This window comes from Protopterus annectens, chromosome 2.part2, assembly GCF_019279795.1.
Source record: "Protopterus annectens isolate FY-2018-M chromosome 2.part2, PAN1.0, whole genome shotgun sequence".
Lineage (NCBI taxonomy): Eukaryota > Metazoa > Chordata > Ceratodontiformes > Protopteridae > Protopterus > Protopterus annectens.
In genome coordinates this window covers 973,326,116-973,345,859 of record NC_056730.1, presented here as the reverse complement: position 1 = coordinate 973,345,859, position 19,744 = coordinate 973,326,116, and the positions used below count along the sequence as shown (strand labels likewise).

The 19,744-nt window shown below is 40.1% G+C and overlaps 1 protein-coding gene across 1 annotated transcript in view; it reads left to right on the top strand.

Moving 5' to 3' along the window:
• FER (FER tyrosine kinase) overlaps positions 1–19,744 on the top strand; it is a gene marked incomplete in the record, with an annotated part of 3,568,968 nt that overhangs the window by 1,110,510 nt on the left and 2,438,714 nt on the right. Inside the window, 1 exon segment of the mRNA XM_044064275.1 lies at positions 4,697–4,834. Coding sequence (XP_043920210.1) covers positions 4,697–4,834 — 138 coding nt within the window.

The following is a 19,744-nucleotide window of genomic DNA, read 5'->3' as shown; positions in this document are numbered from 1 at the left end:
CCCCAAATACATATATAGGAAAAAACATGTTTGAAACACATGTATAGACTACATACATTACAAATGCATCTATCATTTCTCAGGTTCTATAAAATATCTTTCATTATCACAGACTCATGATTTTCCCAAAATTATATACACAAATGTATGTCAGATTATATGTAAAAAAAATGTATGTAAATAAATATGTAAAATCTATATATGTCATACAAATATTACTAAAATTTACACCAGCAATAAAAATGTAGTTTAACAATAAAATACATAATAACAATAGGAATAAAATGCATTCTATTGTTTATGAATACTCCTATTCTTCAAAATGGGCTTCAGGGGAACTCTATCATTTAGACCACTACCCCTGTCAGCCTGTAATCGAATGATCCATCTCACTTCTGAAGTCCCTGTTCTATTGCTGATATCCCCACCTCTCTCATTCTCATGCACTGTTTCTATAATCATGAACTTAAAGGAATGGTTTTCTCCCTTTTCCAGTGTATGTCTGGCTAAGGCATTGCTTTTATCCTTATTCCTAATACCCAAAAGGTATTCGCTTATCCTATATCTAAATTCTCTGTTTGTTTTTCCTACGTAGTATCCTGAACACAGGCCACAGACTGCTAAAATACAACATTTTTAGTACAGCAATTAGCTGCAACTTTAAATGTGTATTCCTTACCTGTGTCAGGATGTGTAAATGTATTAGTTTTATCTATCCATCCACACTGATTACAATTTTTACATGATGTAGTTCCCTGATGTTCCCCCATAGATCCATCCATTTTGGGTCCATAACAAAGCAACCTTTTCAGGGATTTATTGTTCTTGAATAGAAAACTGGGTTCATCCCCTACAATTTCCCTAATTCGGGGTTCATGTGTCAATACTGACCAGTATTTCCTTACCACATCTTGCATAACATTTACATTACTAGTGTAACTATTAGATACTTTCACTTTATTCGAGACAGAATTATTAAATTCTGATATTGTCTCTTCTCTGTGTGAGAAATATGGTTTCCCAGTTGTATTTCTCAGTGTCTGAATTTCATTAACTGTACCTCTGATATCATTTTTCTTATAACCTCTGTTTTTAAACCTTATACAAAGGTCATTCACTTCCTCCTAAAATGTGTCTTCCTCTGATGTCACTCTAGATATTCTTAGGGCCTGTCATTTCACTACATTCTTAAATATATGTTGGGGATGCATGCTGTTTCTATGTACAAAAGTGTTCCTGTTGAACATTCCCCTCATGGGGCCCTATATATCCTAACGGAAATCAATACTATCGTGTGAGAATTTCAGTTCAAATTTTAGGAAGGAAGTACTATTATTCAACTCATCATGGAAGGCTAATAATTCCTGTAGGGACCCCTTCCAGAGCAGGAAAAGGTCATCTACAAACCGTTTATAAAAAATAACTTGTTGCCATCTATCTATTGTCACATACTTTTGTTCTCTTGTTCCCAATTAGCCATAATTATATTGGCATAACTGTTCGCGGTAGATGTACCCATTGCCACTCCCTCTTTTTGATGGTATATAATGTGGTTGAATAACATCACATTGTTTGTCAAAATCTGTTCCATGAGTAGACATATTAACTCTGTCCGATTTCCAGTATATGTTCCATCCTTGGTTAAATATTCCCTCAACATGTCCAAACCCAAATTATTAGGTATAGACGTAAATAGGGAGTTCACATCCATGGTGACCATTATAACAGAGCCTTCATTATAACTGTTGGTCTCAACGTGTTTAAATAAGTCTGTCCAAAATTGTTTGGTGTCACTTAAAATTGCTGTATGGCAATGGGCACATCTACCGCAAACAGTTATGCCAATATAATTATGGCTAATTGGGCACAAAAGTATGTGACAATAGATAGATGGCAATAAGTCATTTTTTTTATAAACGGTTTGTAGATTACCTTTTCCTACTCTGGAAGGGGTCCATACAGGAATTATTAGCCTTCCATGATGAGTTGAATAATAGTACTTCCTTCCTAAAATTTGAATTGAAATTTTCACACGATAGTATTGATTTTCTTGATATTAAGATATATAGGGATCCACGAGGAGAATGGTCAACAAAGGTTTACAGGAAAAGTTGCCACAGGAACACTTTTGTACATAGAAACAGCATGCATCCCCAACATATATTTAAGAACGTAGTGAAATGACAGGCCCTGAGAATATCTAGACACATTTCAGTTGTAAGTGAATGACCTTTGTACAAGGTTTAAAAAGAGAGGTTATAAGAATAGTGATGTCAGAGGTACAGTTAATGAAATTCAGACACTGAGAAATACAACTGGGAAACCATATTTCTCACATAGAGAAGAGATAATATCAGAATTTAATAATTTTGTCTAGAATAAAGTGAAAGTATCTACTAGTTAAACTAGTAATGTAAATGTTATGCAAGATGTGGTAAGGAAATACTGGTCAGTATTGACACATGAACCCCGAATTAGGGAAATTGTAGGGGATGAACCCAGTTTTCTATTCAAGAACAATAAATCCCTGAAAAGGTTGCTTTGTTATGGACCTAAAATGGATGGATCTGTGGGGGAACATCAGAGAACTACATCATGTAAAAATTGTAATCATTTACACATCCTGACACAGGTAAGGAATACACATTTAAAGTTGCAGCTAATTGCTGTAATAAAAATGTTGTATTTTAGCAGTCTGTGGCCTGTGTTCACGATACTATGTAGGAAAAACAGAGAATTTAGATATAGGATAAGAGAACACCTTTTGGGTATTAGGAACAAGGAGAAAACCAATGCCTTAGCCAGACATACACTGGAAAAGGGAGAAATCCATTCCTTTAAGTTCATGATTATAGAAACAGTGAATGAGGATGAGAGAGGTGGGGATATCAGCAATAGAACAGAGACTTCAGAAGCGAGATGGGTAATTCGATTACAGGTTGACAGGGTAGTGGTCTAAATGATAGAGTTCCCCTGAAGCCCATTTTGAAGAATATGAGTATTCATAAATAATAGGATGTATTTTATTCTTATTGTTATTATGTATTTTATTGTTAAACTGCATTTTTGTTGCTGGTGTAAATTTTAGTAGTATTTGTATGACATATATAGATTTTATATATTTACATACATTTTTTTACATATAATCTGACATACATTTGTGTATATGTATATAATTTTGGGAAAATCATGAGTCTGATAATGAAAGATATTTTATAGAACCTAAGAAATGATGGATGCATTTGTAATGTATGTAGTCCATACATGTGTTTCAAACATGTTTTTTCCCACATATGCTTTTTCTATATATGCATTTAGAGGGGGCTTATATGAATGAAGTTTGAATAAGAATATAATAGGGTATGCTTATCACTTTAAGACTGGAAAATGGAGTGGCCATGATTTGATTGATATTAATTGTTTCCCTGTATAAATGGTGTGGTTGTAAATGTATTTTTATTGAATGGTCTGAAGAAGTGGGAGCTATTCCCATGAAAGGGCTTACCAAGTAAAGTATTTTGATTTTACGAACTGAACTGAAGCTGCCTTTCTTCTACATTGTTTATGATCCCTGAAGATCTGTGTGTTGTGATATCTAAGGTTTCTGTTTTTGTATTTGGAAGGTGGGGGTAACCACAGTGAAATGAGGAGAACATGAGGGCTAGCTCTGTGAAGACAGTGACTGGATGTCAGGATTGAGCCCAAGACTCTAAAGTTGTGAACCTGAGAGCTTACCAGTGAGCCACTGTGCTGCTTATTCATTCCACCAAAAACTCGAGTAACATTATAAATGATATATATACTGGATTGCTTGTCATAAAAAGGGGAGGAATGGTGTGCTGGTTCACTAACAGAAAACCCTGGAACACAGAGGTGATGTGCTATATATTTTACTGGACCAATATAAGTTTACACTACAGTAACCCTTCTTCGAAGCTTTATTTGTTATGAATTTTAGTTACAGAGCTTTAATAACCACTTGTATGTAGAGAGTGAGAAATTATGTACTCTTAACTTTTTCTTCAGACAAATGAGCATTAAAGCATTGTACTTAATATGATTATTGGCTTGGCTTGGGAGTGCCTTCTGTGTGGAGTCTGCATGTCCTCCCCGCGGTTGGGTAGCGTTCGAAAGACATGCGTGCGTAAATGGGCGTGCCTTCGTTGAAGGTTGGGCGTCGAGCTGGCACCTCGGTGTTTTGTAAAAAATCTGCCAATCATTAGCGGACCGAAGTTCCGCTGTGGCGACCCCTTACCGGGAAAAAGCTGAAAGACAAACAGCAACTTAATATGATTATTTTACTAACTCCTGATGAAAGGCTGCTGTTGGTCCAAAAGCTTAACTAGCTGTATTGTAAAACTTGCAGTGTTTGGGAGGAAAGGGTAACACATCATCTTGCTATCCCCGTGCTTTTGTAGTTTAAAAATGAGGCAGTGTTTTGCAGATGAGAAAGAAAATTAACTCTAGCTGAGAATTGCCATTTAGAAATGAATCACGACCATGTGATTTTTATTTTGTTTTTAGCAAAAAATGTTGCACATTTGTTTTCTTACATACTTTACAATTGCATGTGTCCACTGATTTAAGTAATTTAATTATTTTCAGATAAACATTTAAGACCAATTCAGAGTCATAGTAACCTTTGTATTGTATATTCCAAGCAGACATTTCATTGTTTTGATTTTTTTACATTTAGAAAAGCAATCCTAGAAGAATACAGCCAAATTACCAGCTTAATCACAGAAGAGATAGTAAGTGTACATTTGGAGATCCAAAGTTCTGTACAGCAGATAGACCCTAGTACGGAATATGACAGCTTCATTGAAACTCACAGGTATGGCTTCCATTTTTTAGTTGTGGTGGGGAGGGGGGTTATCTTAATTTCTGGTGAAATGCACAAGGGCTACCACATTAATAAAGATCCTTGTTATGTAGTAGCAACTGTAAATGGTGATAACAGGTTAAGCTTTTTTTGCCTAAGTCTGTCTTTTTATTTGCTAATGTACCACTTCTGCAGACTCTACTTATCTGAATTTAGCCTTCTGTTTGAGTTATGAATAGGGTCTTAATGAATGCCATGTTATGTAGAGCTGCTCACTGCTTTTGGACGCAAATGACAGCTTTATTCCAATTCTCAACATGTTAGCAATTATCGAAGTATCAGATAAGGTCTACAGTGAATACTTATGTACTTGGAGCTTCCAGCACACTTGTCCTAATTCCTGCCAGCCTGATCGTACTTAATAATTTAGCCTTCCCACCACCTAACCCTGTTAAATTGTATAGCTCTGTTTGAGCCCTAACTCTAACCATAAAACTCCCATCTGGTTCCTAACCCTAACTTTAGTCCTCATTCCATTGCCTTAACCCTAACCCTAAAAGTCTAGTGTTCCTCCGTAAACCTGTAATCCCTAATTCTAAAACTCATCTCCCCCTCCCTAGCCCTAAATTTGTCAAGTGCACTGTAAAACCTAAAACTCCACTCGACTCGCCCTCCATAAACCTAAAATTCCCCAATTGCTACCTTACCCCAAACTCCCCTCCCACTCCTCAAACCTGTAACTCCCCAGTTGCTACCTAACCCCAAACTCCCCTGCCACTCCTTAGCCCTAAAACTCTCTTGCTGCTCCTTAACCCTAAACTCCCCTCCCTAATCCTAAAACTGGCCTACCATTCCTTAACCCTAAACACCCCTCCATAACCCTTAACCCCCCCTCAATCACTGCCTGAAACCCTCAGCTGCTTTTTTTTCAGATTTCTCAGTGTGCCTGTCTGATTCCTCCGATCCCATCCACCCCTCTGACCCAAGGCCTTCTCCTACCCATACGCCAGCTAGGCCTTTAAAGAAAAAACAAAAGACAAAACATCTTTCCCCACCACCTGAAAGCACACCCGATTGGCAAGCCTTCAGCCAAGTCTCTTCAATGCTTTTATGGCCCTGCCCCCAACTTCGGTAGGAAGCCCTACCATTGTCCCTCCATTCCTGAGCCTTAGGCCTCTGACCTCGGACACTACCAGGAGAGACGAAGAGAAACTTTCAGACTCCTCCTCAGAGGACTCTCTCCTAGACTTCTCAGATCTCCTCCCCACTAGGCTATGGTTCCCTTGAAGAAGAGTCCATTGACCCTGACTCCCCAGCAGAGGATTTAACCTTCGGAGAGACTATTAGTAAAATGAAGGACCACGTCAAGTGGGAATCCACTTTCATGACTGAAGTACAGAAGAGGTTCTACGACCTCATACAGATGGACATTCCCAGCCCTTCAACTGTGCCTCCTATTCTGCTGGCCTTTCTGGATGCCTTTTCTGCAGCATCCCTCAACCTTGACTCACAGTTTCCAGCCCCACGCAGGGCTGATAGACTGTACAAATTTCCAGAAAAAGAGAAGTTTCTGATAAAGTGCCCTCCAGCTGATCCTGCCACTATCTCTGTCTCCACTGATAGGACTACCAAACTGTTACCCACTACTACTATTCTCCCAGCTGACAAGGACAGCAAGACAATGGAGTGTCCAGGTAAGAAGATTTATACTTCTGCCACTCTGGCCTTCAAGGCTAACTACCAAACTCACATGGCCAGATATTCCTTAGCTCAGCTAGAAAAAGCCTTCAAGGATTTGGCCGACATCCCAGATTGTGCAGCCAAAGCCTTTCTGTCCTCCCTCCTAGCTCTCACCTCTCAGGTAACAGACACTCCATAAGGTGTAGTTATGATGAAGCTGAAGCCTCAGCTAGGTCAACTGCGTCAGCCTCTGCCTTAAGGAGATATTCTTGGCTATGCCTTCAGCCTCTCCCTGATGATTTCAGGGCTAAATTGACTGACTACTCCCATAGATCACTCCGCCTTATTTGGCTCTAAGGTAGCTGACCTCTTCAAGTCTCTACAACAAAAAGGCAAGGAAATGCAGGACCTAAAACACCTGCTAGTCTCACCCATTCCTAAGTTCCACATGAACTACCCTGCCCAAGACTCAATTCATAAGAAAACAGTCTCAACCTATGGCTCCCACTAGGACTATGACCTCCTAGAAAGCAGCCCGCTCCAGCTGGAGCTTTTACAGAGGCCTCCCCTTCAAGACAGGGCAGGTAGTGTCTGACTACCTGCAGTCTTACCACCCCCTACCTCCCTACCCCTGTCTGCCCGCCTCTCTCACTGTCTTCCTGGGTGGTCCCACATCAACTCAGACAAATGGGTCCTTTCCATCATTCAGAATGGCTACTTCAAGTCCTGGATCTCCTCTCCTGTACAAAAAGGCATTCCTCAGCCACCCACAGTCAGTTCCACCTGCTGCAGCCTGTAGCACTCCTGGATCAAAGCACCATAGAACCAGTGCCACTGGAAGGAAAAGAACAAGGTTTTTATTCAAGAATTTTTCTGGTACCAAGGAAGGAAGGACCGTAGAGACCTATACTAGATATCTCACTTCTCAACCCTTTACTAAAGGTCCCCATGTTCAGAATGCTCACTCTTCCCAACCTCTTCCCCCTGCTCCTGCCCCCGCCCCCAAGGTTCTTGGCAACCTTAAACATAAAGGATGTTTATTTGCACATCCCAATAAAGCCCACATTCAGGAAATACCTGAGATTTTTAGCGGGCTCATCCTGCTTTCAATTTTCTGCCTTGCCCTTTGGGCTCTCCACTGCACCCAGGGTCTTCAGAAAACATTTGGCTCCAGTTGTCGCCTACTGCAGGACACAGGGAATCCAAATTTTCCCCTACTTGGACGACCTGCTAATTCAGGCAGACAATCAGAAGATCTTAACTCCTCATACTCAGTTTCTTCTGACCCTATTACAGTCTCTAGGATTTTAGATAAATTACCAAAAATCTCACCTGGAGCCCTCTCAGGACATTGTCTTCCTGGGGTGCAGGATTCACACAGACCTCATGAAGGCCTTCCTGCCACCAGACAAGGTAGTTTTCTTCACAGACCACCTGTGCTGCATCCTCCAAGCATCAGAACTGACAGCCAGACAGTATCTGAGATGCCTGGGTTACATGGCAGCCACCATTCCCATGCTTCCCCTAGCAAGACTGGACATGTGGAAGCTACAGTGGTACTTCGGTCAGTCTGGACCCAACATTCTCACCCCCTGGAATTCAGGGTCCTCTGTCTACCTGGTTTGAAACAAGAAATTCAATGGTGGCTGGTACAAGTGGCCAGCAACCCAAGACAGCCTCTCCAGTCACCCCGATCATGCATACAGATGCTTCAGATCTGGGTTGGGGAGCCACATTGGGCTAAAGACATGCGCAAGGTGTGTGGCCTATCTTACACTCACTAGAGCACATCTGTGTCAGAGAGATGAGGGCTATCCTCCTAACTCTGCAAGCATTCCTACCTTACCTCCATCCAGGCCCACTAAAGATTTTCACGGACAATACCACTGTCCTGTGGTATCTCAACAAACAGGGAGGGACTAACTCCTACCTCCTTTGCAGACTCTACTTGTATAGGCGCTAACCTCCTCACAGGGGATTACCTTGCAGGCAGTTAACATCACTTCCCTCCACAATGTCCAGGCAGACTATCTTAGCAGAACCATCACAAACAACCACAAATGGATGCTTCTCAGAGAGGTCTTCCTGGATCTGGTCCACAGGTGGGGCACACCTCAAATAGACCTGTTTGCCTCCTCCACCAACAGACAACTACCTAGCTTTTGTCTCCTCCACCAACAGACAACTACCTAGCTTTTGTACCAGGACACCAGACACCAAGGCACTGGCAACAGATGCCTTTTCAATTCCATGGAAGGGGAATTTTTGTACACCCCCCCCCCCCTCTGATTCAAAAGGTGCTTCTGAAAATACAGCAGGACAAACTGAAAATCTTGCTAGTAAAGCCCTACTGACCAAGACAGCACTGGTTTCCCCCTTCTCTCCTCCATTTGTCCAAGGGCAATCACCACAAGTTATCCCTCCCTCAGTGGACCTGATCACACAGCATAAGGGATCTTCGATACATTCACAGTGGCAGTCTCTACATCTCACCCTGTAGGTGATAGGATTCTGATCCCCTTCAGACACCTGTACAACGAGGACTTGCTCAATATTCTGCAGGAGGCCAGGAAACCCAACACAAGAAAATCTTACCTAAGTGGGAAAGGTTTTCCATGTGGTGTCACAAAAGACAGTTGGGCCTGCTGACAAGCAACATCCCTCTAATCCTGTCTTACCTGTGTGAACTACTGCAGACAGGTTTGGGCTACACCTCCATAAAAGCACACTTGTCTGCAATTTCTTCCTGCCTCACTTTGGATACACCCCTTGCATCCAGACTACCTTTGAAACTCTTCCTCAAAGGGGCACTTCACCTAAAACCCCCAGGAAACCATCCACTCCTCCCTGGGACCTTAACTGTGTCCTGGAGAAACTCACCCTAGCTCCCTTTGAGCCAGCAGACAAAGCCCCCCTAAAGCTTTGCACATGGAAAACTATTCTCTTGGTGGCTCTGACCTCAGCCAGGAGGGTCTCAGAACTGCAAGCTCTGATGGTTAACCCACCATTCCTAGTTTTCCACCTTGACAGGGTTACTCTAACAACTAACCCCTCCTTGATGCCCAATGTGGTTAACGACCTGTCTTTGAACCAGTCCATTCACCTACTAACCTTTATCCCTAATCCACAGGGGGACAGCGAGAGAGCACTCCATTCCCTAGATGTTCACAGACAGCTTAGGTTTTACCTCCATAAAACCAAGTCCATTAGAAAGTCGGACCAACTGTTTGTCTCCTTCCACCCCAGAGCCCTGGGGAAAGAAGTGACCAAACAGACCATTTCGGCCTGGATATCCAGGGCCATCTCCTTTTGTTGCACATACCATGGGAAAACCTTGCAGGGCAATATTAAAGCCCACTCCACCAGAGCTATGGCCTCCTCAGGAGCCTTCTTTAAAGGGCTAGACACCAGCACAATACTGGAAGCTGCCATGTGGTCCTCAGTGCACACCTTCACCAATCATTATAAGCTGGACCGTATCTCTAGGGCCAGGGCAGGGTTTGCCAGGGCTATCCTTAACGGATTCCTAGAAACTTCTACCAAACCACCATCCCATTCACAATGAGCTTTGGCACTCACCCACATGTAGAATAGTGCAACATTGGAATAGAAGGACATAGAAATGTTGTGTAAAATTTTACCATAACCATAGATGTCCTTCTCTTCCATGTTGCAGTATTCCTTCCCACCCTCCCTTCCCCTCTTGTCGGTTGCACTTGCTTCTCTGGATGGCACTGGATGGGCTATGCCATCCTAGGCTTTGACTGGGGCTTTCTGTTCTGAGGGCTGGTGCGCATGGATGTCACACTTATGGCCCACATTCCTGCTGCCATGTCAGACGCCTGGCGCACTCTGAGGGACTGAAAAACTTTGAAATACTGGCTGTCGTGAAAGGATGAAGGGTAAACCCACATGGAGAATACTGCAACAATGAAGAAAAGACATCTGTGATTATGTTAAGATTTTACTCAACTTTTCTTTCTTTAGCCAGTCTGTCTTACTTTCTTTCTCTGTTTGCAGCATCACTTAACTTACTAACTTCTGCTAACACTGCATTCCTTGTGTATAACTGTATTTACATCTCTTACATATGATTAGTAAAGTAGCCAGGATTTTTGGAATTTCTACAGCAGCTTGTATACCAGCTTCTACAATATGGCTGTGGCGCTTCCTTGCCCTCAAGGGTATCCCACCCATCCACCTCAGACAGTACATATTTCTGGGCAGAATACTTTTTAGTACTGCAAAACCAGGCATCTTGGAAAATTATTCAACTTATAACACATCTCACTGTGCAAAATGAATATTTTTTAAAAGCTTATGCTTTGGCATATATTGCATATGCCTGTCTACATCCATGCATATTATTTTCTTTGATAAGTAATGATGCATTCTTCTTTCACTTTGCAGCATTATGCCTGTCTGAATCTTCTAAATTGTGCTGTGGATTATCTGCATAATGGATCAGTCTAACAGTTATTTCCACAGTGTGCTAAAGGCTGTGGCTTAAATGATGAGGTGAATAAACAGTGTTCAGTACTAAAGTGGATCTTTTGGTTGCCATTAATTCAACTTATGCAAATTGTTATTCCTTTGCATCTTTGTAAGCTTTGTGCTGTCTTCTTATGACATTCCAAGTACGTTGCTTATGTTGACTGTTTGCTCTAACAAACTGCTCCATAATTTATACAGCAGAGTTTTTTTTCTGTGGTCTACTTCGAAATGAGCCTTTGGCTTCATTAAATTAACCCCTTTAACAAAATGAAATAAATGCAAGTAAATTAATTCACTTTCTTTTACTCTAAATTAAGTTTTGTTTTCAATGTGTATAGTGTGTATCACTTACTATTAGACAAACTACCTAAAGAAACCAAAAAGATGAAAGCCAGCAACAAGTGAGCTATGTAATAAATAGTAGTTTATTAAAAACTACTGAGACTACATTCCGTTCTTGTACAAAACAGACCGGTTTCGGCCAATATAAATCCTGGCCTTCTTCAGTGTATTGCAAAAAGCACAATGAACATTAAGTCTTATATAATAGGTGAAAACAGATCATTGGTTGACAATTACAGAATAATTAGTGAACTCATGAATATTTATGTGTAAAACATATACACCTTAATGAATATATACAATATTTTTTGGAATTCATTCATAAATATTCATTAAGTCCTGGATTAAATAAAGCCCCAAGTTTTGTGATCCATTTTTTCTCCCTGGCATCAAGTTTCTTGTGCCAACCAGATTTATGAGTTCGATCACCAATAAGTTTATCTATAATAATAAAATGGAATTGAGCTGTTTGATGTATGAGTGTGTGTTTATATAAGGCATTGGTGGTTCTTTTACATTTAATATCACTCAAGTGTTCTGACATGCGTAACCTGAATGGTCGTGAAGTCTGACCTATATAAAATGCATGGCAACTGCAACAAGCCATATAAATAGCCCAGTCTGTATTACAATTAGCAAAAAATCGGATATCAAAAACAGTACTACTGTTTCTACTAGTGAATTCCTTGGACTTCAAAATGTGTTTACAATTGACACAATGTCCACAGGGGAAACATCCGATCAATCTGTCGCCCAAGATTGTAGTTTGGTATAACATGGGTAGACTGGACCCAGAGTGATGTTTATAGTGGTTGAAGTATCCTGCTAGATTTTTCCCTTTGCGAAAAGAGAAAGAACATGTATTAGGAATAAGTGATTGAATCTTACTATCAGCTTTTAGTATATTCCAATTATCTTTGATAATATTCATAAATCTATTAGTATTCCTGCCAAACGTGGTGGTGAAACGTAGTATATTGGAAGATGGAGATTTCTTTTTATATGTCAATAAATTTTCTCTGACTAAGCCCCAGGCATGGTTCTGGGCCATAGTAACATATCCTGAGCTGTAACCTCTATTAATAAATCTATTGTGTAGATCATGAGCATGACGTTTAAAGCTAGTATCATCCGAACAATTACGTCTTATTCTAAGAAATTGTGATTTTGGAATGTTTCTGGCTATATGTTTTGGATGAAAGCTGGAGGCATGGAGTAAGGTATTATACTGTGGGAACTTTCTATAAACTTCAGTTTTCAGGGTATCATCCTCATTCCTAGTGACCAAAACATCCAAAAACGTAATAGATTTTTGGTCGTAAGTGATGGTAAACTGAATTCCCCATTTATTGTCATTTAGATATTCCATAAATTCACGGAGATATCCAACATCAGATCTCCATACCATCCAGCAGTCATCCAAATATCTCCGCCAAATATCAATATCAGGCAGAAACAAGTTATGAGTAGCATCATAAATCATGATTTCCTCAATATAAGCCATGAAAAGATCAGCATATATGGGGGCAAAGGAAGCCCCCATTGCTGTTCCTTTGATCTGTAAATAACATTCCTGATCATAGAAAAAGACGTTTTTGGTTAGTACATGCTCAGTCAGATTTATGAGAAAAGTATTGAAACCAGGTTGATACATGTTGGATTTGTAAAGCCAATATTCAATAGCATCTAGACCAGCCCAATGAGGGATGTTAGTATATAATGAGCTTACATCTAGAGTGCATAGCAACCAATCCTGCTCTAATTGCATATCATTAGCAATACTCAGAAATTGTGTGGTATCCTGTATCCTAGCTCTAACCCAAGGTAAAAGTGGTTTCAAATACCTAGTCAGAAATTCTGAGAGCGGCTCAGTGAGGGATCCTATGCCCGACACAATTGGCCTACCTGGTGGATGTAAGAAATCTTTGTGTATCTTAGGCAGGAAATAGATAAATTGTCTGGCAGGGTCAGAAATGGTTAAATGTCTTAATGTTTTTGCAGTAATAATACCATTATCAACCGCAGAATGTAGGAAATCATTGATTTGTTTACTGAATACTGGTGTGGGGTCAAGAGGCATTTTATTGTAGTATCTGGCATCACCCAATTGTCGGTGAGCCTCGGTGTCATAATAACTCCAATCCATCACCACCACCGCCTCCTTTATCAGCATGAAGAATAACCAATTCCTTATTTTTTACTAGTTCATCTAAACTAGATATATCATTCTCAGTCATGTTATTAGGAATTGGTTGTAGAGAATTATGCTGAAAATGTAGGTCACTAAGTACATTACGTAGAAAGAGACTAACAGAGGGATGCATAGGAGGTGTGAATGATGAAGCATGATACTTGAAAACATCCATGTGTTGTTGTTCCTCATCCCCCTTGTCCTGAAAAAATAATTTAAGGTTAATAAGTCTACAAAAAGAGAATAAATCTTGTGCAAAATTATCCTCAGGAACAAAAAAAAAACGGGGATAAAAGACAGTCCTTTATTTAGTAAAGATATTTGTTCAAATGTTAATACAGTATTAGAGATGTTACACACATTATTTACTTGTTCGTTAACACTTCCATCAAATTTTGAAGACTTGTAACCCTTTTTGTGTTTCCTACCACCTCTCCTCCCCCTGTTTGGCCTAAAGGGAATGTTTGATTACTACGTTTGGGCGTAGGGGACCCCATGGTATGCTGTGGTTCCGTGTCAGTCCCTGATGAGGTGTCATAATCAGTAGAATCTGTGTTATTACCACGTCCTTTAAGAATGGACCGTGGACGTTTCCTATTGGAACTCAATGTATTGGTGTTATGTACATTTTGAAATCTAACATGTCTAGTATGTTTGAATGGTTGTCCTTTTTGATAATCAGACAAATCACGAGAGAATTTTTTAAGTTTCCTTTCCTTAAGACTAGTGTCAAAATTCAACAGATCAGAGCTTAGTTTAGATAATATAGGAGGAAAAAAACTATCCTGCTGGTACTGATTGCAATCCTCAATTAGTTGTAACACTTTCGAATTTTCTTTGTCAATAATCCTAGTATAATATTGACATATAAAAAGAAATCTCCATCTTCCAATATACTACGTTTCACCACCACGTTTGGCAGGAATACTAATAGATTTATGAATATTATCAAAGATAATTGGAATATACTAAAAGCTGATAGTAAGATTCAATCACTTATTCCTAATACATGTTCTTTCTCTTTTCGCAAAGGGAAAAATCTAGCAGGATACTTCAACCACTATAAACATCACTCTGGGTCCAGTCTACCCATGTTATACCAAACTACAATCTTGGGCGACAGATTGATCGGATGTTTCTCCTGTGGACATTGTGTCAATTGTAAACACATTTTGAAGTCCAAGGAATTCACTAGTAGAAACAGTAGTACTGTTTTTGATATCCGATTTTTTGCTAATTGTAATACAGACTGGGCTATTTATATGGCTTGTTGCAGTTGCCATGCATTTTATATAGGTCAGACTTCACGACCATTCAGGTTACGCATGTCAGAACACTTGAGTGATATTAAATGTAAAAGAACCACCAATGCGTTATATAAACACACACTCATACATCAAACAGCTCAATTCCATTTTATTATTATAGATAAACTTATTGGTGATCGAACTCATAAGTCTGGCTGGCACAAGAAACTTGATGCCAGGGAGAAAAAATGGATCACAAAACTTGGGGCTTTATTTAATCCAGGACTTAATGAATATTTATGAATGAATTCCAAAAACTATTGTATATATTCATTAAGGTGTATATGTTTTACACATAAATATTCATGAGTTCACTAATTATTCTGTAATTGTCAACCAATGATCTGTTTTCACCTATTATATAAGACTTAATGTTCATTGTGCTTTTTGCAATACACTGAAGAAGGCCAGGATTTATATTGGCCGAAACCGGTCTGTTTTGTACAAGAACGGAATGTAGTCTCAGTAGTTTTTAATAAACTACTATTTATTACATAGCTCACTTGTTGCTGGCTTTCGTCTTTTTGGTTTGGTTTGGATTTTTGCCGTGCAACTCCCTACGTGCAGGGGAACTTTGTTTTAAACTACCTAAAGAGTCAAACCTCTCAATCTCTTAGTGGAAGAAATCTGGACAAAGCCTAAAATAATGAGGGAAAAAAATACCCCAAAACAGGAACAGATTTTAAATATTGCTCTTATAAACTTAGAAAGTTGCAAGAGTAACAGGATTTGTGTCAGTGTGAATTTTCTGAAGGATATGAAGTCTGAAACTCAAATGTGTTGTCATTATTTAGTGACTTCAATCTGTAGTGGTTTGGAAGAAACCCACAACTTTTTTGAGGTGCAGACCAAAAATATGAGACATAAATCTGGACAGTTTGCAAAAATGTGGACAATTGCGACATAATTGGAACTGAGGGAAGAGTATGAATTAATATTTTTGGGCAGATAATAAAATTGAGATGACGCTCTATACTTTTTTCCAGTTTTAGGTACCATTAATGATGGAGATATGAGTTTTAAACACTATAAATACACAACGTCTTTAATAACTGTGTTTAGGTTCATAGATTAGTACTAGGCTAATTGCCCTTATGGGCCATTTTAAGCCTAGCTAATTACCCCCTGTAAGGATCAAACCCTGTATCTTGTGTCTGTAAGGCAAACACCTTAACCATTATGCCAACCTCCCACTTTTATATAAGCCCTTCGAGATCTTCTAAAGTTTATCTTGATGTTTTGTCTTTCCTTTCTTCAATGAAGGGAACTTACTTTGCTGTTTACACTTTTTTCTTATTTTGAATTTATGAAGGCAGAAGGAATGAAACAGAATTTTGAAATGAGAAGGAATGACACACAACCTGAATGGAGGTAGTACACAGGATTAACACTGTGAGCTGCCAATGAGCTTCATGCTCTAGTCCTTAGTTTGGTTCTCCACAAGTCTTCATTTACCTACTGTTTGACTCTGAGCAAGTGTCGTTACTAGACATTGCTCTCAGATACTTCTGGAAAGGTCATATCTGTCTAATGAAGTTAACTGGTGAACGAATAGAAGAAATTGTCCAACTCTGTGGCCTAGAATGATAAAACTTTACTACCACAGGTGACCAGAGTTCGATTAGGGACTCACATGTATGTAGGAGCTGACTAGGCTAAATGGAAGTAAGCAGCTGCTGTTGGAGGGATGGAGACAGCAGTGGCTTGCCACAACATTGACACCTAGTGGGAACACTAGCTGTTACACAGTGGGGGTCTCGGCCAACAGAGTTTGCACTGTCATAGTGCACTGAAGGAGTAGGAAGCTTGGTGAATATAGACTGTTGAGGCATGCTTCCCCTCAGGAGACCGTGATCATGGGTTTGGTAGAACTGTCAAAGGGGACATGGGGAGAAGGTAGGCTACTCTTAGGACCAGCAAGCTGGCATACTTCTTTGCCAGGAACAGAGGGCGTGACTGATTTCAGAAACTGTGTGCCATAGGGCTGTCACTTCACCTGGGAATACCAGGCATGTGTCCCATCTAGAATTAGTGTCTCAGTGGGGTAATAGCAGAAGAGCCATCACGCAACATCTTCAGGAAGGGGGAACAAATTAAAGGAGTAAAAAAATGCTTGCCCCAGTAATGCTGGCAGAACAGTTATAGGAGGATGGAACTTCGTGAAAACACCATCTGTATAGTGTGCAGAGTCTGAAAGCTACTTTGTAGCATTCATTTTATCCACTTTTGTAATGTTTGCATTTAGGCACTCTGGTTGGTTGGGCACTACTTGGGAACTATGGGAGACCATTATAATGAATTCTGGTGGTTCTGTTTTTCATTTGCTAATAGTGGAGATATGTTCAGTGTTTTCCTGAAGTTTCTACCTAGCAAGCAATACCCACCCCCCTTATTACATTTATTTTGGCCAGTAGTTGAAATGATGTGGTATTTCACAGCTCCCTGGTTCCAATAGAAAATGACTACATGTATCTTGTCCATACCCCAACCATGAACCAAGCACATTTCTCAAGAAGGTATGCATAATAAACTGTAGGTACATAATGTACTAATGTGGAACTTAAGCTGCAATGAGCACTTTAGAGGTTTTGAAAACATACTATTTTGAATTGTGCCTGCAAATTTTGAACTCTTGAAGGAAACTAAACTCTGAGGAAGTTGACTAACTATTAGATGCACAGATCAAGAGGCAATTACGTACTATAGCAGATGCTATTTCCCACATTGGGTTGTGTGGGCGGGGGCGAAGCCCTCCACTTATCTTTGTGTTTAAGTGTTTTTATTTTTTTTTTTTGCAGAGCAGCAGATATTTTCCCTGGGAAAAAAATTTGCTGTTCCATGTGTTCGATATTTTGTGGTTTAGACATTATCGGTGCGATGAAATAGCGTTTGCTATTTTAATCTTACGATAATGTAATATAGACGCGTATTAGATTATGTCTGCCTTAACACAATTAAAAATATATAGTATTTAATTTGAAATTATTATTTCTGTTCCAACATTCTGCTTTAAAATTCTTATTACTGAAAAACAAAGTTAAGGGATTTATTTTGTCTACCTAAACACAATGTAACATATGATTGTGTAAAACATCCGAACAGCCATATCAGCAAATTGTATTTTCTGTTCATTCTGTTTATAAACGGCAGGACTCACATCACCTCTTAACCCTCCTCCTAGCTAAGGATGAGGCAGCTGTAACCAGTGCTAAAGAGCAGCAGATGAGCACATTGCCCTTTGCGCTCCTTCAGTGGCCAGCAGAGGTGCATAGTGCAGTCGCTGGGGGACCAGCAGAGGTGCGTAGCTTGATCACTGGGGACCAGCAGAGGTGCGTAGCTTGATCACTGGGGACCAGCAGAGGTGCGTAGCTTGATCACTGTGGACCAGTATAGGTGCATAGCTTGATCACTGGGGACCAGTATAGGTGCATAGCTTGATCACTGTGGACCAGTATAGGTGCATAGCTTGATCACTGTGGACCAGGATAGGTGCATAGCTTGATCACTGTGGACCAGGATAGGTGCATAGCTTGATCACTGTGGACCAGGATAGGTGCATAGCTTGATCACTGTGGACCAGGATAGGTGCATAGCTTGATCACTGTGGACCAGTATAGGTGCATAGCTTGATCACTGTGGACCAGTATAGGTGCATAGCTTGATCACTGGGGACCAGCAGAGGTGCGTAGCTTGATCACTGGGGACCAGTATAGGTGCATAGCTTGATCACTGTGGACCAGTATAGGTGCATAGCTTGATCACTGTGGACCAGTATAGGTGCGTAGCTTGATCACTGTGGACCAGTATAGGTGCATAGCTTGATCACTGTGGACCAGTATAGGTGCATAGCTTGATCACTGTGGACCAGTATAGGTGCGTAGCTTGATCACTGTGGACCAGTATAGGTGCATAGCTTGATCACTGTGGACCAGTATAGGTGCATAGCTTGATCACTGACATCACAGTCTTCTTGTTTCCCTTTCTTTTGTCAGAATTTTCTGACAAGATTTTTTCTGGCACTTGAACATCTTGCAAGAGTAGAACTTGTGATTTTTGGCACATGGCTCAAAGAGGATTGTCTCCATCGTAGTCCTAAAGGAAAGAGTGTAAAGAGGCGTGACAGCATTGGCAGAAAATGCCATTTTCTGGCTATGACTTGGGCTGAGTGTCCCAAAGCACAAGCATTTCATCTAAAATTCATGCAGTTGGCAGTACATTTTAGATGGGTGTTGTGGTAGGCAATGTAAAATTATGTTTTTTTTTTTTGTGTGTTGAACTACTTCATTCATTTTCTTTGTGCAGGTGAGACTATATTTGACGACTCCTATAGTAGTAAAACATGTAGTGCTGATTAAAGTTGGTTCCATCTGTAAAGTGGTTAGTTATTAGGATTATCTTTATATAATGTGGGTGATCTGAATGTGGACATAATAGTTAAAGGAATAAGCTTAAGAGCATGGGAAATGTTGCAGGTTTGATGTAAAGGCGCCATTGTGAGAATTCAACTTCTGGCTTGAAGCCTTTAATCCAGAGTTGCACATGGATTGTATTTTCTGTGACAAGCATTTGACAACACACTGATAGTAAAGTTAGGCATGGTGTGTGACTCAGAAAGTGATGTAGTCTGTGTCCTGTGAATGTCCTGTGCATCATGCTGAATTCACTGAGTGTCAGTGCACAGAATGCAAGGCCTATGCATTTAACAGTGGGGTCTGTATGCATGACTGTGCAGATATAAAAGTACACAGACATGCGCACGCACGCACACACACACACACACACACACACACACACACACACACACACAAGCAAATGTATACTCAAATTTAATTATTCAGACCATATGATTACTGTTAGATAATTATTGATGTTCTTCGTGTTTCAATGTTGCACTCATCACACTTTGGA